Source organism: Dasypus novemcinctus, chromosome 1 (assembly GCF_030445035.2).
Source record: "Dasypus novemcinctus isolate mDasNov1 chromosome 1, mDasNov1.1.hap2, whole genome shotgun sequence".
Lineage (NCBI taxonomy): Eukaryota > Metazoa > Chordata > Mammalia > Cingulata > Dasypodidae > Dasypus > Dasypus novemcinctus.
In genome coordinates, this window is record NC_080673.1 from 206,866,214 (window position 1) to 206,890,034 (window position 23,821).

At 44.4% G+C, this 23,821-nt stretch overlaps 1 protein-coding gene across 6 annotated transcripts in view; it reads right to left on the bottom strand.

Moving 5' to 3' along the window:
• Positions 1-23,821, bottom strand: part of FAM193A (family with sequence similarity 193 member A) — a 227,574-nt gene that overhangs the window by 101,806 nt on the left and 101,947 nt on the right. For 5 of the 6 annotated variants that reach the window (XM_058301418.1, XM_058301388.2, XM_058301395.1 and 2 more), the window contains exon 2: positions 8,797-9,042. In XM_058301418.1, coding sequence (XP_058157401.1) covers positions 8,797-9,024 — 228 coding nt within the window. In that variant the 5' untranslated portion in view covers positions 9,025-9,042. Of the gene's footprint in view, positions 1-8,796; positions 9,043-23,821 lie in introns of those variants that run through there. The other variant, XM_023585638.3, reaches the window with a different exon arrangement.

The window sequence follows — 23,821 nt, forward strand, 5'->3', positions numbered from 1 at the left end:
GATCAACACGGGGCATTACATGCACGGACAGGCGAGTGAACCCTTCAGAGTGCTTTTAATTTGGCGGGGCAGGAGACGTCTACCCTGCAACTTACCATTCAGAAACCACCGCTTGTCATGGTTTGGTGCAGTGTCAAAGAATATCCATGGTTATCTGAAAAAGCTATTAAAATATTTTTTCCATATACTTCAACCAAAACAATCTCTCACAACAGACTGAACAAAGCAGCAGCTACGAGAATTCAGCTGTCACTCATTAAGTTGGACATTAAGGAGAGTTGCAAAAAAAAAGTAAAACACTGACTCTCTAATCACTAGGCTATTTCTGCTTTTGTTTTGGAAAAAGTCATTTTTTCATTTTAAAAACATGCTGCTGATGTCAGGCTATAATCAGTTAATTGACTCAACAGTTTCTTTCCCACATTAGGAACCCGTGAGTCTATGAGCATGTGCTCCAAGAGACCAGTGCAAGGCTGTCCACAGCAGCAGCTTTTCACAGAAGAGCAAAGCGGCAAGCAACTAAACGTGTGCTCACGGGGGAGTGTTCTAAGCAACGAGAGGTAGAAACTACAGCACTTACCGTCTCAAACATAATGCTGACCGAAATAAACCAGACACAAAATTGTACATACTGCATGATTTTATTTTTATGAAGTTTTAAAAAAATTGGAAAACTATAGTATTTAGGAATAGAGATGGCTAGAGTGTTAAAACTAATAAATAAAAGCAGGCAAGGGTTACCATCAAAAGCAAGAGAATGGTCAATTTCGTCAGGGACAGGGACGACGGGGAGGGGCTTCTGGGTAATGGCAAGATCTGATTTCTGACCTGCGTTGTAGCAAAAATATCAACAATCACGGCAAGTATTTGGGGATTACTGTTACCATTAAAAGCAGACTCTCAAACTATACCAAATAGAGTCTACCTCCATGCTGACTACATGAGAACACTCAAACACAAAGCCACAAGGAGGTCAAAAAGAAAAGAATGTGGAAAGAAAAAAAAAAGACAGGAGGAAGAAAAGAGAGAAAGACAGAAGAAAGGAAGGACGCTCATATAGCTACACCAAACAAGACGCTCTTCAGGAGAAAGCGGCTACATCAAATGATTTCAGTGTAATAAAAGAACAATGATGCATTTGAACTTGATAATTTTAACCTTGTATTCATCCAATGCAGCCTTAAAACATGTAAACCAATAATGGAAACATTTATAAGGAAAAAAAATGACAAATATACACTCAGTAGATGATTTCAATTCATCTCACTCAGAAATTAGTGGATTAAGCACATAAAAAATTACTAAGGATGCAGAAGGATCTAAGAACACACTGAAGTTTGATCTAATGGGCATGCATATAGCCCTGCACCTAAACCAGAGAAAACTATTTTCAAACACAAATGAACATTTAGAAAAACCTAACCATGTACTAGAACTAGTGAAACAGAGATGGCCATCTCTGACTATATAACAGCATTAAATGAAAAGTCAATACGAGTAACAGTAACTCAAGAAATCTATGTTTGGACATTGATGAATACTTCTAAATAATTCACAGGTGAAAAGAGAAATACCATAAATTAGAAAATACTTCAAATTGAGCCATTACGAGAAAAACTGCAGAATCCCGAGCAGTAATGAGAGGTCTCCAGCACACAGCAGAGCAGAATAATGAAAACCGATGGGCAAATACCCAGCAGGGAGGCAGAGGACCAGCCACAGTGGAGGAAGAAGCTGCCAGCCATGCAGTGGAGGCAGCACTGGCTGGGGGAGTCCTCATGGCCCCAAAGTGAGCTGGTCTCCAGGAGGACTGGCTCAGGAATGCAGCACCCTCAAGCCCAGGCTCCCCAGAAGAGACCTTGAGCAGTGGGGAGCAATTGGCCACTGGCGTGACTCACCTCGCCATGATGCTGCCCTCACTGACGAGATGAGGATGACGGGAATCTGGGAGCACCACATGCTCAGAGCACTGGCTCTGAACCTAATGGAACACCTCCGTAGGAATGCAAGAGGATCTGCCAATCACAGAGGCCTCAGGGAAGATAAACAGGGTGGTGAGGAAACAAAGTTCTTAGAAGAGGTTTACTTGCACCATTCTCTTTTTTAATTCTTAAATGTTATCATGTGCGCTACAGTATCAACTAATCAAATGTACACACATAAACATATAAAACAGCAGTAATTGGGAAGTGGAGATGGCTTAAGTGATTGGGCTTCCACCTATCATATGGGAGGACCCAGGTTTGAAACCCAGGGCCTACTGGTAAAAAAAAAAAAAAAAAAAAAAAAAGGCATGCCCACGCAGATTGCCAGTGTGTCTGCGTGGAGAGCCACACAGCAAGAAGATGACATAACAAAAACAGAGACGAAGGGGAGAGTCAGGGCGAGATGCAACAGAAGCCAGGAACTAAGGTAGCACAAGTAAGGTCCCCAGGATCGAATCCCAGTGAATCTAGAAAAGAAAATGAAGAGAAGACAAAAGGAGAAATAGAAAGAGAAGATCAGGGAAACGGACTTTGGCCCAGTGGTTAGGGCGTCTGTCTACCATATGGGAGGTCCGCGGTTCAAACCCCGGGCCTCCTTGACCCGTGTGGAGCTGGCCATGCGCAGGGCTGATGTGCGCAAGGAGTGCAGTGCCACGCAAGGGTGTCCCCCGCGTGGGGGAGACCCACGCGCAAGGAGTGCGCCCGTGAGGAAAGCCGCCCAGCGTGAAAAGAAAGAGCAGCCTGCCCAGGAATGGCGCCGCCCACACTTCCTGTGCCACTGACGACAACAGAAGCGGACAAAGAAACAAGAAACAAGACGCAGCAAATAGACACCAAGAACAGACAACCAGGGGAGGGGGGGGGGGAAATTAAATAAATAAATAAATCTTTAAAAAAAAAAAGAGAGAGAAGATCACACAGCAAGTGAACATAGACAGCAAAACAGCAGGGATGGGTGGGAAGGAAAAAAAAGGTTAATACATCTGAAAAAAATAAAATAAAAAATAAAACAGCTGTAATTAATGAAACAAAGTGAAGAGAAGTATTTTTAAAAATTGAAAGTTGCTTCTTTGAAAAGACAAAATTAACAGCCTTCTAGAAGGCTGGGTTTTTTTAATATTTAAAAAAAAAACAAGCAAGAGATGGCACAAATAGGAGGAATAAAAAAGATTCACAGAAAAAATAAGTCATGCATACAGGTATGGAAGGATCCTAAAGACACCATTACTCACGACTTCATGCCATTAACTTTGAAAATGTACACAACAATTTCTAAGAATATAACTCATCAAAATTAACCTAAGAAGAAATAGAAGACATTTCATCCATTAAAGAAATTGATCCAGAAGTTTAAATTTACCGAGACACACTCATGGCTGAGAAGGGGAGTGGGGAGGGGAGGGAGGAATGGGCAGCTCCGGAGCATTTGCATTCGACTGAGCTTGAGCCAAGGCGGAAGGAAAAGTCTCAGCGTGCCCGAGAGGGTAAGAGCCACCGAGCAGCAATGTCTTCAGAGGCTGGGAAAGGGGGGCACCGTCTCAGAACCCTAGTGAGGGCCCTGCCTTTCCCAGTAGAGGACCCCCTTGGCTACGAGCAGTGGTGGAGATGGAGCAAGGGCCTGGATGGTGGAAGATGAAGAAACGTCTGAGTGTCAGCCGTTATTTTCTCAGAGATGTGCAGGTCTGTATCCAAGAGCAAGCAGTGGTTTGAGACGAGAGGATGAGGCAGGACTCGCGATGCCCTCGAGCAGTCCTGGAGCCAGTGGGGAGCGGGCCACAAAGGGCACAGTGCACCAAGGCTGTTACTGTTCCCGGAGACCCTTCTCCAGGCAGTCAGAGAGATGAAGGAGCTCGGGGCTCCACAGGAGAGTGCTGACTGTGATGAATCATGAGACTTGGGCCATCCTAGGAGAAGAGCATGGTCCAGAGGGACCTGACGGTGGGATTCAGTGGACTGACAAGGATGGATAAGGTCAAAGAATTAAGGCAGCAGAGGACCTACTCAAGTGAGAGAGCAAGATGGAAAAGGTCAAGTGGAAGGTGTGGAACAAAGATTTCTTAGGATTACTGGGGATGACAAGGTCTAGGATGTGATTCCAGGAACGAACAGCTAAGTCACAGAGGAAAAAGAGGTTTCTCGAGAAGTCCAAAAAGGGGAACTGTGATGCCAGGTGCTAGGAGAAATTTCTAGCAATATTCTAGCATAACTACTAATACGGAGTGCTTCTCCAGAAGAAAGCAATGCAGTGCCACTTCCACTTTGGACGCAGAAAGCTGTCAGAGAAGGCCACTCTCACCCTAATGAAGAGAAAATGCAAGACGAACTAAAAGACCTAAATTCTGGGCCCGTTAGGGAGCTGAAGTGTCAAGGCAACCAGGTGAGCTAGGCTACAAAGTACAAGCAACCCCTCTGAGGGAAGAAGGGCACACTCACAGTCCCACCTTGGACAGAGAAAGAAGGTAGAAGGAGGCCACAGAAGGGGTCAGAGGGCAGGCTGAACTGGTAACACAAGCATCAGGCCGAGCTTGGGCGGCCTCAAACAGTGAAGTGTCCACGGGCTCCCAGGAGACCAGGAGAGGCCCCGTGTGGTGAACCGGCTCAAAAACCCACCTGCTACCTCCAACCTTCTCTCTCAGGCAGCAAGAGCCTTCACTACTGGGGAGGACAGGAGCCCTCTGCCCAGGGCCCTGGCCTGACCACTGGCTGAGAGGAGGGGAAACCAGCAGACTGCCCTGGGAGAAAGGCAGGCACCACAGCAGGCCCCAGGCTCCCCCACCCCCCATACATGGCGGAAGTCAGCCACCCTGGGGAGGAGCAGGGAGTCTGCCCACCCTAGACCTCCTACAGAGACACATCTGGCTGCCACAGATGCAGGCAGGACCAGGGCCTGAGACTCAGGCCGAGTAAGAAGGAAGAGCCACCTACCACAAAAGGGAACAAGAACGTGAAGAGAGACCACTGTGCCCACACGGGGAGGGACGGCAGGGCCTGCTGAAGCCAGCATGGAGCTGGGGGCTCCAGGCATCCTGAGCCCCACACAAGCAGAGATCAAGTCTAGGATGCAATGTGTATACTAGGGCACTAACACAGCCCAAGTCCAGTTTGACCACTGCCACCTGACTCCACCTCCCACGCTCATAGCCTCAGGGAGGGCTGACACCCCCCAGTGGAGGCCGCCCACCCCAGTCTGTTCTCGGCATGTGCTGCCCTGTGTTCGAACAAACATTACAAGATAAACAAAAGAGGAAGAACAAACCACATTTAATGAAGAAATACCAATTCTAAACAAACTCTTCCAGAAAAGTGAAGAACACATTGCAACTCATTTTATGAGGACTTGAAAAGCATTATAAGATGAGAAGACTGTCGTGGGTCAGGCTGACCTGGTGCTCCAGCAGGGCCGAGGCCCCGCGTGGGGCTCGCCGTGTGCGGGGCTCCCCGTGCGCGGGGCGGGGCATGCCTGGCCCGCGGGCAGCGAGTGCCAGCCCGGAACCCTCAGGCGGAGCGCGCAGCCCCTGCTCAGATGCCCGCCTGCGCCCGGCTCGGAGCCCATTTTGGCGGTCATGAACTTGCTGTGGGAATCATGGTATAGCAATTTGTCTTGGATAGATATCTCGGAGTGGAACTAGCAACAATGATGATATGGAAACAGAATGACTCTCCAGACAAAGCCAGCAAGAATGCTCTGATTTTCTTATGCAGATATTTCCTCAAACGGTGCCAGGAGATAAAAGACATGGCAAAGGACAGAGCTGAGGACTTTTAATGTTGTAGTTTTGATGTTGGAGTTTGATGAGGAAGCTGGAGCCCGGGGGAGAGAGGCAAAGCCTAGAGAGCCTCATCATCTAGAGCTGACCTTGTGGAGAAAACAGAGGAGCTGAGCCCAGAGGAACCCAGGAAGCCTGAACCCTGGCAGACGTCGGCAGCCGTCTTGCTCCAACATGTGAAAATAGATTTTGGTGAGGGAAGTAACTTATGCTTTATGGCCTGGTTACTGTAAGCTCCTACCCCAGATAAATACCTGTTATAAAAATGAAAAAAAAAAAGATGAGAAGACTAAGGGCAAAAACCCTTCATGGGCATAAAAATAAAAATCCTTAACAAAATCAGAGCACAAGTCAAATCCAGCAATATATAAAAGATGTCCAGAAAAGACCTGAACGAGAATGTTCATAGCTGCTTTACTCAAATAGCCCAAATCTGGAAACAACCCAAACATTCATCAGTTGGTGAAAGGATAAACAGACTGTGGACTATCCGTATAATTTATTCAGCAATTAGAGGAACAAACTCCTGATGCATACCACACTAAGATGGCTCTCCAAGCACTGTGTCAGATGGAAGGTGACACGTGAGCTTATTTTACATGACACACCTTCCCAATTTTATGACCTCTGGGATAAAAATCAGGCTCAGGTGACAAAGGGCTGCGGACAAAAGAAGGGTAATAACAACCAGGTGGGGCAAAAGAGATTCTTGGGGGGATGGGAATATTCTCTATCTTAATTGTGGTAGTGACTGTTTACAAGATGTATAAATTTGCCAAAACTCATTGAAACCTACACTTAAAAAGGGTGAATTTTACTGAATATAAATCATCTCTCGGCGGTGGACTTGGCCCCGTGGTTAGGGTGTCCATCTACACACGGGAGGTCTGCGATTCAAACCCTGGGCCTCCTTGACCCGTGTGGAGCTGGCCCATGCGCAGTGTTGATGCGCACAAGGAGTGCTGTGCCATGCAGCGGTGTCCCCCGCATAGGGGAGCCCCATGCACAAAGAGTGCGCCCCGTAAGGAGAGCCGCCCAGCGCGAAAGAAAGTGCAGCCTGCCCAGGAATGGCACCGCACACACGGAGAGCTGACACAGCAAGATGACGCAACAAAAAGAGACACAGATTCCCGTGCCGCTGACAACAACAGAAGCAGACAAAGAAGACGACGCAGCAAAAAGACACAGAGAACAGACAACCGGGGTGGGGGGGAGGGGAGATAAATAAATAAATAAGTCTTTAAAAAAAAAAAGAAGAAGAAGGGTGGGGGCCCTGAGGGCCCTGGCTACCCTCCAGCCCTTCCCTGGCTTCCCGCAGAGCGGGGGGGGGGGGGGGGGGGGGGGGGGGGGGGGGGGGGGGGGGGGGGGAAATAAAATAAATAAGTCATCTCTTTTAAAAAAAAGAAAGCATGAAAGAAAGAGCAAGCCATTTTAACCGGATCAAACAAAGAAGCTGACTCTACAAAAGTAGCAGAAGGTATAAGTCTATAAACATATGTGCCACCATTCCATCTCTGGGGCCCCTGCCATTTTGTGGTGAAAGAAAGCAGCATTTGACAGAGACAAGCCACTGCCCAGGATAGACTGGGAGTGAGGACATCAGCCTCCCCCAAAGCAGCCCCAGCTATGCACAAGGGAACAGGAGAGACTTTTCCCACGGGCACAGTCAGGCCTGAGTGAAAGAGCAGTTCTGGAAACAGGGACAAAAGACAAGGATGTTTAGGTAGCAAAAAACAAAAAGCCAATGAGATGCTGACTGGAAGGGAATAAGAATTTAAAAAAACATAGGTAATACTAAAGAGCCCTCCATTAAAACCTAGGGAAAAGACCAGTGAGCAAAAGCCAAAGATGATGATGATAGCAGAAAGGTCTGAGAGGGAGAAGAGAGACAACTGACTGTGCCATCTTTCTAACTCTTCAGTGAGTGGCCACAGTGGATTCACTCCTCTGTTCATTCATTCAAATATTTCAAGTGCCTAATATATGCCAAGCAAGGCACTGTTCTTGGTAAAAACAGACAAAACTCACTGACCTCACAGAGTTTATAATATTCCAGTGAAGAAGACAGACAAACAGAATGGAGAAGTAGAAGGCAATGAGGATGTCAGAGCTAAGTGCTAAGGAGGAGAATGAAGCAGGAGGCAGAGGCAAAAATCAAGGGCTGTTTTTACCAACATAGAGAGTTCTGAGGTTGACTATTAAAACACAGGTGTTACGTTACTACAGAAACTGGTGACTGGAATTGAGGTGCTGCTTTAAAACACCCCTACACCAGGAGCCCCTGGCTTGGCGGGGGTAGGCAGGAGGAGGACGGGGGCTTCGGAAAGAAGAGGCCCGGGCCATGCAGCAGCGAGTCACCGGCCAGCACTGGCTGTGGGTGCTACCTTGGAGAGCCGCCCCAGGTCAGAAACCAGACGCCAGCAGTGAGTGCTGGTTGCTACCGACCACCTCTAGCAAGGCATTAGAAGAAAACAGAGTAGCTCAGAAAATAATTAGCTGGCTTGCAAGAGAAAATCAAAGGGCACAGAAGGCCCAGAATGCAGGAAGAAAGTAGACTGCAAAGTCCGCTGGGAACTAGGGCCCACTAAGACTCCGTTCTGTGTCCAGTAGGCTAAACCTAAAGATCTCAAGGTCACCTCCATGAAGCTAAGGCATGGATTCAAGGAAAGGACAAAAACCAGACCTGAGAAGTGCATCTGGGAAAGAATTCCAGTTGATTTACCAGCACATGGAACTGACGGTCTTTTGCAAAAGAAACCATGAGCCCAGACTAAAAGAGCTGAAACTTCCTTTTCCTCCCCCAGGCCGTTTGCTGGCAAAGCTGTGTCCCACCAAGGGGGGCAGACTCCAACCCACCTACTCCAGGTATGGCTGGGGAAGACGAGGAAACTCCCCCAGAGTGGAGGGAAGGGCCAGAAGGGGGTGCAGAAAGCATTTTCCCCCCAGAATGCAAAACCATCTAAACTATTTTTTTGGCCAGTTAATTACACAGCCCCAGGGAGAAGAGGGCAGCTGAGCTCTCTGCCCAGCGCATGGTGGCTTACCGCAGTGTGGTCGAGGCTGCCATGCCTCTCTTCCTTCTCCACGGTCCGTCGGCAGTCTGGGCACACCCACAGTGGCAGGTGCAGCACGCTGTTCCCTTTGGGGGCCATGGAAAGAGCCAGTTTACTAGCAGTCTTAATTCCACTCTCTAAGAATGAAGAATCTTTCCGTTCACTTCTGCACAGAAGACAATAATCTCCAGCAGGATAGGACGGTGCTCTATGATTCATGCCAAAACTAAAAGGAGTCTGAAATAGAAAAAAAATTTCTATTTTCAAAACCTGATTCATGAACCAAGATTGTTTAAAAATACAATTCTAAAACTAAAATACAAATTAATATATTTGCCTACAGAGAAACAAAATAGAGAACTAGACGAATAAAGTAGTACCTAATGTTCTAGAAACTCAAAATATTTCAAATACATCATAAAGAAAAACTTAATGAGGGTTAGAAAACTGCCCAGCTAATCCTTTCACCTGGACTCCTGTATTACTTCCACCGCATTCTGGAAGTGTCAGCTTCAATTTTCAGACTACAAGAAAGCACCAGTACTTTTTTACCATCAACCAAGTTTGAAAGCTACTATACTAGAAACATCTGCACCCAAGGGGCTCAGACTAAAGGATGCAATTCTGGCCAAGTGTGCCTGCAGATCCAAGCTCCTGGGTTGTCCAAGGTTCAAGAAAAACAGCAGCCTGACTTTGGCTCCCTTGCAGGCTCAGCAGGAATGTGGCTGAAATCGTCTCTGACGCTTGGATTTCAACACTGACGTTTTCGAACAGGTCCTAAACTGTGGAGTAGGAGGGGAGAGGTGGGGGCTTCAGAGGTAGGAAGGAGAGGCAAGACTAGACCCTGCCCCCCCAAATTATCTACCAACCTTTCCAACCCAGTCCTGGCAGAACGGCTCTGCAAAGAAGGGTGGCAAGGAAAGGGCTACTCTGCCCTCACCGAGGGGGTAGGCAGGGGATACACTTTCAATGTTCACCAACGAATCCATGGGTGAGGGGCTTCAAGAAACACGCCCCTCGGGCACTCACAGATATCCAGACTTTTGCCACGGAAGAGAAGGAAGTGCCAGGTGTACGCAATGACCCTGCGCCCAACAAGGCATCTGGGCCAAAGGACCAAGGAATGTCCTATACTATATTCACATACAGTGGTCCAGAAAACGTAATGGGGATGAAGAGTCAACCAGCAAGCTCCGTACACTGGTTACCGTGGACCTTTCAAACATCTGCAGAGTCAAGGTGGACGGAAACTAATAGCTGATTATCAAAAGAAATGAGCTCATGGGTTTGGAAACCTGCCGAAAGCCCCACAGCCAGCAGGCAGTGTGCCCCAAGGGGGACTGCGTGCTGCCCCAGCCCCTGGAGGAGCCGCCCTGCCGGGCCTGAGGTGAGGGCTGAGCAAGGAAGCTGGGTAGCTAGCAGTGGGCAGCCAGGCCCTCCTCTTCCCGACAGAGAACCTGCTCCGAATGGGGCGGTCAGAGGCAGGCAACGTGCACACGCCCTTCATCTGTACCCCGGGGGGGGGGTGCCCCCAAGCAGGGCACATCAGTGGTAGAGGCACAGAGACCCCCGAGCTGTGGCTGCCGTGGCCGGAACTGCAGGGCTGAGGTTTTACAAGGCCTCCAGGCCCAGCTTGAAGCCTCTCACACGTCAAACCCATGCCTGCACTTGTGCCTGCTGGCCTTGATGCACATGACACAACTCCACAAGTGGACGAGTGCACAAGTGGACGTGGGCTGCTGTACAGCGCAGCACAGGCTGGTGGCAGGAGGCGAGGGCAGGTGTGGCGGCTGGATGAAGACGACCAAGCGAGGCACTGCTGGAATGGACAGCCAGGGGCTTTCAGAGGACAGGCTCTTCCAGACTGATGCTCAAAACCACTGGACTCGGCCACGTCCACAGGGGTCTGTGGGTTCAACAACCTAGCTTGGCAGTCATTTGAATGTTTGGAGAAAGGGGGAAGGAACTGAGTAGTATCTCATGGGTGTCCTTGAAAGCACCAGACTGCTTCTCAAAACAAAATACCAGAGAAGGAGAAATCTGGACAAGAATTTCAAAGCCCACCCCAATTTAGCCTGTGTGAAGCCACCTCCTCCCTCACCAACAAAACAGCCACAACCACCAGCCCCTCCTGGGCTCCCTAAAATTTTACCAGGGCAAGACGTGCCGGACGACACGCCAGCAAAGGCCTGCAGCCTGAAGACAGATGCCTGGCAAGCAGGCGCCAGTCGGAACTGAGCAGAGCCAGGCCCTCCTACAGGCACCAGCCCCCAGCAGCTAGTCCAAGACCTCTGCCCCCGTGGAGCCAAAGTCCTTGACAATGACAATAAATAAGACAAAGAAGGAAAAAATTACATTACATTAGAGAGAAGTTGACACTAAGAAGAAATATAAGGCAGGAAAGGGGGGCATGGAGTGTCTGGGGGTGGGTGGCACCTTTTTAGAGAGGGTGGCCAGCAAGGGTCTCCCTGCGAAAGCGACTTGCAGGGACTGCTGCAGTAAGAGGAAGAGCTGCACAGTACAGAGGGCTGTCCAGGGACACAGCGCCCAGGGGTGGGGCCAAGGAGGGGCCTCATTTGCGATTCAGAGGGTGACTCCTGGGTGGGGTGTACAGAAGACCTGGGTGGCAGAAAGGAAGGAAACTGCTTGGGGCAGCAGTGCCACAGGAAGCAGCACTGCGTGGAGACAGCTGACCAGCTGAGGAAGTCTGTGAGAGGAGTGAGAGAGGGGTCAAGGGCCCTCCCACTTGAGACCTACCATGGGCCAGGCGCTTCCCGGCGCAACGTGGGGGCCAGCGGACAGCCACAGAGGCGCTCTCTCTCCAGAGGCTGTGTCCGCCCCACAAGGACAACAAGCTGGCAAGAGGACAGAGTGGGACCAGGAGGAAGACAGACTGTGCAGGAGAGCGGAGCTGAGATCCAAAGGCTGAGAAAAACCAGCGTGCAAACACCCGCCCGTGCCAGAGGCTGCAGAGGGGGCCCAGCCAGGGGGTGGGCGCGGAAGGCTCACCCAGGTACTGCTGGGCTGAGGGCAGAGGCTGGCAGACCCCAAATTTAATTTTAATAAAAAGAAACTTTGCTGCATGAGAAATGGGAGGCAAAGCTACAAGGAAGGCTGTTCTAAAGCAGCTCTAGATGCAGGATGAGGGTGCTTTAGGCTAGGGCAGGAGCCACGGAGGAGAAAAGAGCAGCCAGATTCAGCTGCTGACAAGCCGACAGGGGAGAGCCAGCCTAGCCAGTGACCCAGGAGGGACCGTGAGGAGGCCACAATGAGGCCTGGGGGTGGGGGTGGGGGAGGGATGGACCTAACCACCAGGAGGTGTGGTGGCAGGGTAGTGGCAAGAGCCACGGCTGTGCTTTGGACAAGTAAGTGTGGAGTGCTTAGCAAGCTTCCAAACTGTGTGAGCTCCTTTTTCTTGGGGGGGGGGGGGAGAGTTGCATGAACAAGACCCTCGAGGATGGGCTGCAAAGGCACGTACAATTTCGGACTCATCAGAGCGAGCGCCATCGGAAGCCAGGGGCCTGCTATAAGAGTCCCTCCGGGAGGAGGCCCGGACCTGAACAAGGACAGCTTCCCTGGGCTTAGGTCAGAAGCCCGCCCTTGAGAGGCCTGAAGTCTCCTTCCTGGCTGAAGCTTTCCCTCTAAGATGGGAACAAGACAGGGACGCCCACTGCCACCACTGCTATTCAACACTGTACTAGAAGTCCTAGCAGGGCAGTTAGACAAGAAAAAAGAATTACAAGCATCCAAACAGCAAAAAAGGAAGTAAAACTCTATTTGTGGATGACATGATCCTGTATTTAGAAAATTCTGAAGTGTCCATGACAAAGCTACTGAGCCAATAGATGAGTTTAACAAAATAGCAGGATATAAGATCAACACATAAAAATCAATAATATTTTTGTACACTAGTACTGAACAATCTGAGGAGGAAATCAGGGGGGAAATTGCATTTACAATAACAATAAAAAGACTCAAATACCTAGGAATTAATTTAACCAAAGAAGTACAGGACCTATATGCAGATAACTACAAAACAGTACTAAAAGAAATCAGTGATGACCTAAACAAACGGAAAGACATTTCATGTTCATGGATTGGAAGACTAAATATCATGAAGATGTCAAGAGTACCCGAAGTGATTTATAGTCAATGCAATACCAATCAAAATTCCAACAGCCTATTTTACAGAAATAGAAAAGGCAATTACCAAATTCACTTGGAAGGAAAAAGTACACCTGAATAGCCAAAAGCATTCTTAAAAGGAGCCATAGGGAGGACTTTCACTGCCTGACCTTGAAAACATATTACAAAGCTACAGTGGTCAAAACAGCATGGGACTGGCATAAAGATAGACACATCCATCAGTATAACAGAATAGAGAATCCAGAAATAAACCCTCACCTATATGGTCAACTTATTTTTGACAAACCTACCAAAGCCATGTTAATGGGACAAATCAGATTCTTCAAGAAATGGTGCTGGGAGAACTGGGCATCTATAACCAAGAGAATGAAGGAGGACCCCTACCTCACTCCCTGTAGAAGAATTAACTCAAAATGGATCAAAGACCTAAATATCAAGCCAGAACCATAAAACTACTAGAAGAAAATGTAGGGAAACATCTTCAAGACCTTGTGGTAGGTGGTGGTTTCTTGGACCTTACACCCAAAGTATGAGCAACAAAAGAAAAAATTAATAAATAGGACTTCCTTAAAATTAAACACTTTTGCACCTCACAGAACTTTGTCAAAAGGGTAAAAAGGGAGTTGACCCAATGGGAGAAAATATTTGGAAATCACATGTCTGATATCCAGGATATATAAAGAGATGTTACAACTCAACAATAAAGAGACAAACAACCCGATAAAAAATGGGCAAAAGACATTTGTCCAAAGAAGAAATACAAATGGCAAAAAACACATGAAAAAATGCTCAACATCATTAATGATTAGAGAAATGCAAATCAAAACTACAATGAGATATCATTTCACACCTATCAGAAAGGCCACTATTAAAATGAACAGAGAACTACAAAAATGTTGGAGAGGATGTGGAGAGATAGGAACTTATCTCTTATTCACTTTTGGTGGAATGCAGAATGGTCCAGCCACTGTGGCGGGACTGTTTGGCAGTTCCTGAAGAAGCTGATATAGATTTCCACATGACCTGCAATACTGCTACTAGGTAAATACCCAGAAAGACTGAGGGCAGTGACACAAAGACATCTGCACGCCGATGTTTCTAGCGGCATTATTCATGTTTGCAAAAAGCTGGAAACAACCCAAGTTGTTTCAACTGATGAATGGACCAACTGTGGTGTATTCACATGGTGGAATATTATGCAGCTGTAAGGAAGAAATGAAGTCGTAAAGCATATGACAACATGGATGAACTCGGAGGACAGTATGATGAACGAAGCAAGCCAGACACAAAGGACAAATACTGTAGGAATGCGTTACTATGAAGCAAATATACTGTATAACATATTGTTTTAAAAAACAAAACCATTTTTATGTATCCAGTACATTTAATAGACACTTGGGCTGTCTCCAGTTTTTAGCTATTACCAACCAAGTTCCCATGAGCATTTGTGTACAAATCTAGGCATGGACAAATGCTTTTGTCTATCTTACATAAACAAAGGAACAGAATGACAGGATTTAACACAGGTGTATATCTAACTTTTGAGAAACTGCCATACCAAAGTATATATTCTTTCTATCATTCATTCTTTCTTCCTAGCTTTCTATCTACTAAACGTATGAAAGGAGGTTGCACACATACTTCTTGAATGCATAATACATCCATGTACATTTCCTAAAACGAAGGATATTTCCTTACATAATAACCTTAAGTGCAGTTATCAAGTTCAAGAATTTTAACATAGATATAAAATTCACTCTATATTCTAATTTTTTCCATACTCTCAATAACGTCATTTTGAGCCTTTCTGTCTCCATTATGAGATCCCATCCAGTATCATGTATTGCATTTAACTGCCATATCTCTCTGGTTTACCTTTCTTTTATCTGTGGAAACATAAACGTACAATATAAATCTCCCCACCCATCCCCTCCCGCCCATCCCTCCAAAGCATACCATTCAGTGGGACCATCACAGCCACAAAGTTGGAGCCCCTCACCCCTCTCCATTACTGGAACTCTTCCTACACTGGAGCAGAAAGCCCACACTCATTCTGTATTGACTACCCTTCCCCTACCCTACCCTCATGCTCTACTTTCTGTTTCTGAGTTTTGTACCTCCTCTGATATTTTCTTTGTGGTTACCATGTGTGGTGGTTTAAAACTATATGTGGGGAAACGGACTTGGTCCAATGGCTAGGGCGTCCGTCTACCACATGGGAGGTCCGTGGTTCAAACCCCGGGCCTCCTTGACCCATGTGGAGCTGGCCCATGCTCAGCGCTGATGTGCGCAAGGAGTGCCCTGCCACGCAGGGGTGTCCCCCACGTAGGGGAGCCCCACCCGCAAGGAGTGCGCCCCCTAAGGAGAGCCGCCCAGTGCAAAAGAAAGTGCAGCCTGCCTAGGAATGGCGCTGCCCACACTTCCCGTGCCGCTGACGACAACAGAAGCGGACAAAGAAACAAGACGCAGCAAATAGACACAGAGAACAGACAACGGGGGTGGGGTGGGGTGGGGTGGGGGTGGGGGATTAAATAAATAAATAAATCTTTAAAACAAAAACAAAAAAACAACAACTGTATGTACCCCCCAGAAAAGCATGTTCTTAAACTTAGTCCATTCCTGGGGGTGTGAACCATTGTAGGTGGGACCTTTTGATGAAGCTGCCTCAGTTAAGGCAATCAGGATGGGTCTGAATCCTCTTACTGGAGTTCTTTATAAGTGGAATGGATTCAGAGAGAGAGAAAAGAAGAAAGGGAAAGGTGGAGGGGGAGGGAAAGTCACAGAAGGCAAGAGGCTGAACCTAAAAGGGAATGGCCTGGAAACGCGACCATGTGACAAACCAAGGACCCCAGGATAACTGGCACGCAGCCCCAGAATGCTGTCTTCATGGAGAAAGTATCACCTTATAGGCACCTTGATTTGGACTATCTTTTCGCCTCAAAACCATAAGCTAACGCATTCCCACTGTTTAAGTCTACCCATTTCACGGTATTTGCTTGAGCAGCTTAGGAAACTAGAATACCACAGTGCTTAGATTTTAACACCCTAAGTCTATAAAAATCTCATTTGCTTTGATACCAACTTAATTTCAATAGTATACATAAACTATGTTCCTTTACCCTTCCTACACCCCCACCTTTATGTAGTTCTTGTCACAAATTCCATTTTTATACATTATGAGGCCAAAACACTGACTTATAGTTACATTTTATGCATTTGCTTTCAGATCCTTTAGGAAAGTAAAAAATGGAATTACAGTACTGGAATTTTTATTTATCCTTGTCATTATATTTACCAGCGATCTTTACTTCTGGCTTCAGAAAACTGTCTAGTGTCCTTTACTTACAACCTGCAGAATCCCCTTTTTTTTAGCAATTTTTTTTCCTAAATCGTTTTTTTAAGAAGTTGTAGGTTTACAAAAAAAAACCACATAGAAATACAAAGTTCCCATAACCATCCTATTATTAAACCTTTGCTTTAGTGTGGTACCTTTGTTATAAGTGATGAGTATTATCACAATTGTACTATTAACTATAGTTCATAATTTACTTTAGCAGTTCATGTTTATGTTGTGCAGTCCTATGGCCTTTTTAATTTTATTTTTATTCTGGTAACATTTAAGGGAAGTGGATATGGCTCAAGTGACTGGGCTCCCATCTACTACATGGGAGGTCCACAGTTCAATTCCCGGGGTCTCCTGGTGAAGGCAAGCTGGCCCACACAGAGAGCTGGCACAGTAGCAAGATAACTCAACAAAAAGCAGCACAGAGGAGGGACAGTAAGAGACAGAGCAGACCAGGGAGGTGAGGTGGCACAAGAGATTGAGCGTCTCTTTCCCTACTCCGGAAGGTCCCAGGATCGGTTCCCAGTACCACCTAAAGAGAAGACAAGCAGACACAGAAGAACACAGAGCAAATGGACACAGAGGGCAGAATGGGGGAGGGGGGGGCAGAGAATAAATATATCTTTTTAAAAAATTAAAGCAACCTAAAATTTCCCTTTTTAATCATTTCAAATGTATAATTCAGTGTTATGATTGCATTCACAATGTTGTGCTACCACACACCATTCATTATCAAAACTTTTACATCAACCCAAAGAGAAATTCATTGCAATTAAGAATTAACCCCCCACACTCTACCCCACTGGCCTCTGGTAACCTGTATTCTAGTTTCTGACTCTATGAATTTGCTTATTCTACTTAATTTATATGGTATTTGTCTTTTTATACCTGGTTATTTCACTCAACATGATGTCTTCAAGATTCATCCATGTTATGGCATATATTGGAACTTCATACCTTTTACAGCTGAATGATATTCCACTGTATGTATATACCACATTTTGTTAATCCATTCATCTGTTAAGATGCTTGAGTTGCATCAATTTCTTGGCAATTGTAAATAATGCTGCTGTGAACCTGGGAGGACAAGCATCTGTTCAAGTCCCTGCTTTCAATTCTTTAAAACATATATCTAGAAATTGGATTGGTGGGTTATAATAGTAATTCTCTATTTAATATTCTGAAGAAGCATCAAACTATTTCCCACAGAGGCTGCACCATTTAAAATTCCCATTAACAATGTACAAGGGTTCCTATTTCACCACATACCCTTGAAATCTTGTCATTTAAAATTTTTTTATTAGTAGCTACTCCTGTGGGTTTGAAATGGTATCTTATTGTGGTTACAATATGCATTTCCCTAATAGCTAGTGATGTCAAATGTGTTTTGATGTGCTTTTTGGCCATTTGCATGTCATCTCTGGAGAATGTCTAATCAAGTCACTTGCCCATTTTTAAACTGGGTTGTTTCTTGTTGTTGTAAGATTTCCTTATATATTCTGGGTATTAAACCTTTTATCAGATACGTGGCTTCCAAAACAATTTCCCCATTCTATAGAATGGCTTTTTACTTTCATAATGAAATTCTTTGATACAGAGATGTTTCTATTTTGAGAAGTCCTGTTTATCTATTTTTCTTTAGTTGCTTTGTGTTTTGCTATGAAGTCTAAGAAAGAAATGCTAACACAAGTCCTAAAGATGCTATGTTTTCTTCTACGTTCTCTTCTAGGGGTTCTATAGCTTTATTATACTTGGGTTTTTGCTCCATCCTGAATTAACTTGTGTATATGGAATGAGGTAGTAGTCCACAATCATTTTTTTGCACATGGAGATCCAGCTTTCCCAGCACCATCTGTGGAAGAAACTATTCTTTTCCCATTGAGTGAACATGGCATCCTTGTGAAAATCAATTAGTCATAGATATGCAGGTTTATTTCTGAACTCTTAATTAGATTCTGAGTCTATATGTCTATCGTTTTGCAAATACCATGCTGTTTTGATTACTATAGCTTTCTAAAAAATTTTTAAATCAAGAAGTGTAAACTCTCCAACTTCACTCTTCTTTTTCGAGATGCTTTTGGCTATTTGGTGCCCCTTACCCCACCATATAAATTTGATAATTGGATTTTCCGTTTCTGCAAAAAGGCTGTTAGAATTCTGATAGGGATTTAATTGAATCTATAGATCACTTTGGGTAGACATCTTAATAGTATTTGGTCTTCCAATACATGAGCATGGAATGTACTTCCATTTATTTCTATCTTCTCTTTCTTTTAGCATGTTTTATAGTTTTCTATGTACAAATCCTTTACATCCTTGGTTAAATTTATTCCCAGATATTTGATTCCTTTAGATACTACTCTTAATGGAATTTTTTTTTTCTTGATTTCACCTTCAGATTGTTCACTCCAAGTGTATAGAAACACTACTGTTGTTTGCATGTTGATCTTATACCCTGCCACTTTGTTGAATTCATTTTAGTAGTCTGAGTCGCTTTTTCTCCCCCCCTAGTGGCTTTGTAGTAGATTTTTCAGGATACTCTATATAGGATCATGTCCCCTACAAACAGGATTCGAATATTACTTCTTCCCTTCTAATTCGGACACTTTTTTTTAACCTAATTGCTCTTGCTTGAACTTCCAGTACAATGATGAGTAACAGTGGTGACAATAGGCATCCTTGTCTTGTTCTTGATCTTGATCTTAGAAGGAAAGCTTTCAGTCTTTTACCATTGAGTGTAATGTCAGATGTGAATTTTTCATGTATGCCCTTTATCATGTTGAGGAACTTTCCTTTTATTCCTAGTTTCTAAGTGTTTTGTCAAGAAGCGGTGCTGGATTTTGTCAAACCCCTTTTCTGCATCAAGATGATTATGCGATTTTTATCTTTGTTCTAATAATATGGTGTAGTATATACATTTTCTTATGTTGAACCATTCTTATGTACCTGGAAAAAATCCCACTTGATTGTGGTGTATAACTCTTTTAATGCACTGCTGGACTTTCTGTATCTATATTCAAAAGGGATATTGATCTGTAAATTTCTTTTCTTCTATAGTATTTTTATCTGGCTTTGGTATTAGGGTGATATTTCACAGGATGAGTTATGGAGTATTCCCTCCTCTTCAATTTTTGGAGTTTGAGCAAGGCTAGTATTAGTTCTTCTTGGAATGTCTGATAAAGTTCACCAGAGGAGCTATCTGGTCCTGGTTTTTCCTTTGTTGGTAGGTTCACAGTTACTGCTTCAATCTCTTTAATTGTAACTGTTCTGTTGAAATCCTCTATTTCTTCTTTAGTGTGGGTAGTTTACATGTTTCTAAGGATTTGTCCATTTCATCTAGGTTATTTAATCTGCCAAAATATAGCTGCTCATAGATTCCTCTTATAATCCTTTTTATTTCTGTGAGACCATAAGTAATGTACCCCCTTTCATTTCTGATTTTAGTTGTGTCCTTTCTCTTTCTTTTGCCAGTCTAGCTGAAGGTTTGTCAATTCTATTGATCTTTTCAAAGAACCAATTGCTGATTTCATTGATTCTATATATAGTTGCTTAAGTCTCTATTTCAATTATATCTACTCTATCTTTATTATTCTTTTTTTCTGTTCTCCTTTTAGCATTTCTTTTATTTTTGGTCTAGTGAAGATGAAGTCCCTCAGCTTTATCTGGGAACATCTTAAAACGTCCCTCATTTTTTTAAAGTAAGTTTTGCCAGATACAACTCTTGGTTGCCAATTTTCTTTCAGCATTTTAAATGTCTTCCCAATGCCCTCTTGCCTCCATGGTTTCTGATAGGAAATGGACACTTAATCTTTTTGAGGCTCCCCTGCATGTGACAGATTGCCTCTGCCTTGCAGCTTTCAGAATTCTCTATCTTTAATAGGCATTGATCAATTTAATAATATAATGGTGCAGTGCGGGTCTATTTGGATTTACCTTGTTTAGAGTTCTCTGAGCATCGTGGATGTTTATATTCATTTCTTTTGCTAAATTCAGGAAGTTTTCACCCATTACTGGTGGTATATCCTCTCTACCACTTTCTTTCTTTTGTCTCCTTCTGGGATTCCCTGAGGCATATTGGTACGCTTGATGGATCCCCAAGGTTCCTCAGGCTTTGTTCGCTTTTATTTATTCTTTCCTTTCTGTACCTCAGACTGGATGACTTCAATTGTCTTATATTCAGTTTCAGATTCCTTCTTCTGCCAGCTCCAATCTGCTGCTGAACTGTCTAGGGATTTTTAAAATTTGTTACTGTGGTCTGTAGCTCTGTATAGTTCCTTTTTATAATTACCCTCTCTCTGCTGGTATTCTTTTTGTGATCATCAATCATTTTCCTGATTTCTTTAGTTCTCTGCCTATATTTTCTTTTTGCCCTTTAAGTATATATAGGGCCTTTTTATTTTATTTTATTTTAAAGTCTTTGTCTCTTATGCCCCAAGACTGGTTCTCCTCATTGGTTTCTAAAGCTTTAATCTTCTCCTTTACCTGGGCCACCATGTCCTGGGTTTTATTTGTTTGCTTTTGTATGCTTTCTAACCTTTGGTTGAAACCTGGGTGTTTTAATAATTCAATGTGTTATCCCTGACTTTAGACTCTAAGACATCTGCTCCTTAAGTCTGAATCCAGCTAATGCTATGACAGAGCTTTCCTTGATTGCCAGGAGCTAAAAAAAATAAAGTAAAAAGAAAGTACCTTTCCCAATTTGTGCAGGTTGATGTCTTCAATGAGTTTAGAGACCAGCTCCAGGCCAAAGCACAGGGTCTTTTATGCATGGTTAATTATGCACATTTATGCACCTGTTTTACATGTGCACATTCAGCCTAGAACGATCCCATTTACACAGATCCTAATGTTCCCTACAAAATCGTTTTCTCAGGGACTGTAAGAAACTTTACTGCATTGCACTGCAAGTCTTCCAGCCGCAATGCCTTGCCCCGGGCAGCATGACTCACTGCACTCCCACAGGACCCTGGGAGAGTCATCTGGGAGCCGCCTTCTACATGCAGGGCAAGTTCCGGAGCAGCAAATTTCTCAGGCCACTACTATACAGACTGGACCAGCATACATGCTTGCAGTATGTACACAAGAATTAGTCTGCTCAGTCCAGAACCAGGACAAGGGTCCACACTGGGTCAGCTCTGAGTGGGTGAGAGGTGGCGGAGGTGGCAGCCAGGGTACACCACAATAAGTCTTGGTCTTGATTTGGCGCTCACCCTATTACTGCAGTCCTCTGAAGGTTTTCTGGAGCTCTGCTCAAAGCTTCTGTGGAAGGACAGAGATCTGAAGATTCCCACTCTGCCATCTTGCCTGGGGTGGGCCTCCACTTTTTGAAAGATATTTTGATGGGTATATACTTTTAGGTTGGGGAATTTGTTCTCTCTAAGCGTTTTAAAGATAGCACTCCACTGTCTTCTGGCTTGCACTATTTCCCATAAGAAGCCTGCTGTTATTCTCTAGCTTCCTTTTGTTTGTTTATACATAATGTATCTTATTTCTCTGACTGCAGTTAAGACTTTTACCAGTTTTTCAGAAACATGATTATGATATGTCTTGTGCAGTTTCCTTCATGTTTCTTGTGCTTGAGGTTTATTATTTATGCTTAGGTATGCGGGCTTGGAGTTTTCATCAAATTTAGATGTGTTTCACCCATTATTTCTTCTTATTCCTGTCCCCATTCTTTTCTTTGGTGGTCCCAATCATAAATATACCTAAAGTTGTCCCACAACTTGCTTTTAACTTGTCTTTTTTTCTCTCATTGCTCCTACTAGATACTTTATATCACTACATCATCAAGCTCATTAATCTTTCCTTCTTCAGAATCTAATCTGCTGTTAATCCCCAAACAAGGTATTTTTCATCTCAGACACTGTAGTTTGCAACTCTAGATGTTCAATTTGGGTTAATATTCCGCCTCTCTTAACATGGTCATCCTTTACAGTGTTTGACATGTAGAATATAGTTAATATTAACTGTTCTAATGTCCTTATCTACTGATTCTATCTTCTGTGTTCCTCCTGGGTATTTCTATTTATTGATTTTCCACCTAATTATAGCTTGTATATGCCTGCTTCTTTGCATGCCTGATAATTTTTACCTTGTTGAGTGCTGGATATTTTTGTAATCCATGAAATGTTTCTGAGCTTTGTTATTACCATGGTTAGGTTATCTATAAACAGTTTGGTTCTTTCAAAGGATTACTTTTACACTTTCTTAAGCAGGATCAGAGCACTTTAATCTTTTCTGTTACTAAGGACCACATATGCTATCCAATGTCCTGTCTGTTAATAAGATTTTCCCACTCTAGCTAGTGGGAACAAAAACTGTCCTAGGCTCTGTATGAAGTGCCAATGATTATTGCACTACTTACTTCCAGGATTCTTTTCCCAAACTAAAATAATTTTCTTAAATGCACATGCTCATCAGTATTAGTAAAGACTCAAGAGCAAGCCTCCATGTATCTTCAAAGCACTTTTCTTCTTCACAGTTCTGTCTTGTCTCTCTCTCCTTTGTAGTTCTCTCTTCTCTAGGACTGTATACTGAAAATTCATTTTGGCATCCCTAAATTATTCAACTTAAGGAATCACCAGCTATGTCTGTGCCCAGCCCACTGCCAGTCCCCAATAGCAAGCTATGGCCTGCAAACTATTTTCAAGCAGTAAGGAGGGGAAATCCTAGGGCACACCTTATTTCCCTACTCTCAGAGATCACTGTCCTGTGCTGCCTACTGTCCGATGCTGGAAACTGGTGCATTTTTTTTTATCCTCCCTGCCCCCCCCACCGTGGCTTTGTGTGTGTGTGCTGTCTGCTCTCTATGTCCATTTGCTGTGCATTCTTCTGTGTCTGTAGTCATTTAATTTCCCCTCCCCACTTGTGGCTTGCTTGCTGTCTGCTCTCTGTGTCCAATCGCTGCACGCTCTTCTGTTTTTTTGCTCATCTACCTTTTTTTGTTTTTGTTGTGTCACCTTGCTGGGTCAGCTCTCAGCGCTTGTGGGCAGGGTGGCGCTCCACAGCATGCAGGTGACCCTGCCTTCACAAGGAGGCCCTGGGTTTGTGTCCCATATGGTAGATGGGAGCCCAACTGACTGAGCCACAGCCGCTTCCCAAACTGGCATATTTTGTCCTTTGTTTAGTTGTTTAAGGAGAAGAGGTAAATCCAATCCCTATCACTACATCTTACCTGGAAGTAGAAGTCCACTTACACAGATTTCTTTAAAAATAAGTGTAAGGAACAGATGTAGTTCAAGCAGTTGAGCACCTGCCTCCATGTGGGAGGTCCCGGGTTTAGTTCCCGGTGCCTCCTGAAAACAAGAAAAAACAAACAAGCAAAACAAACAAAAAAACAACTCAGAGAAGCCAATGTGGCACAGTGGTTGAAGGCCAGCTTCACACATACAAGATCCCAGGGTTCAATCCCTGGCCACCAGTAACTCAAAACAAAACAAAAAACAAGTGTACCAGAATGAACATATTTAAGTAAGTATTGTCCAAAAATTTTACAGTTATATATGCAAAGTATTAAATATATACATT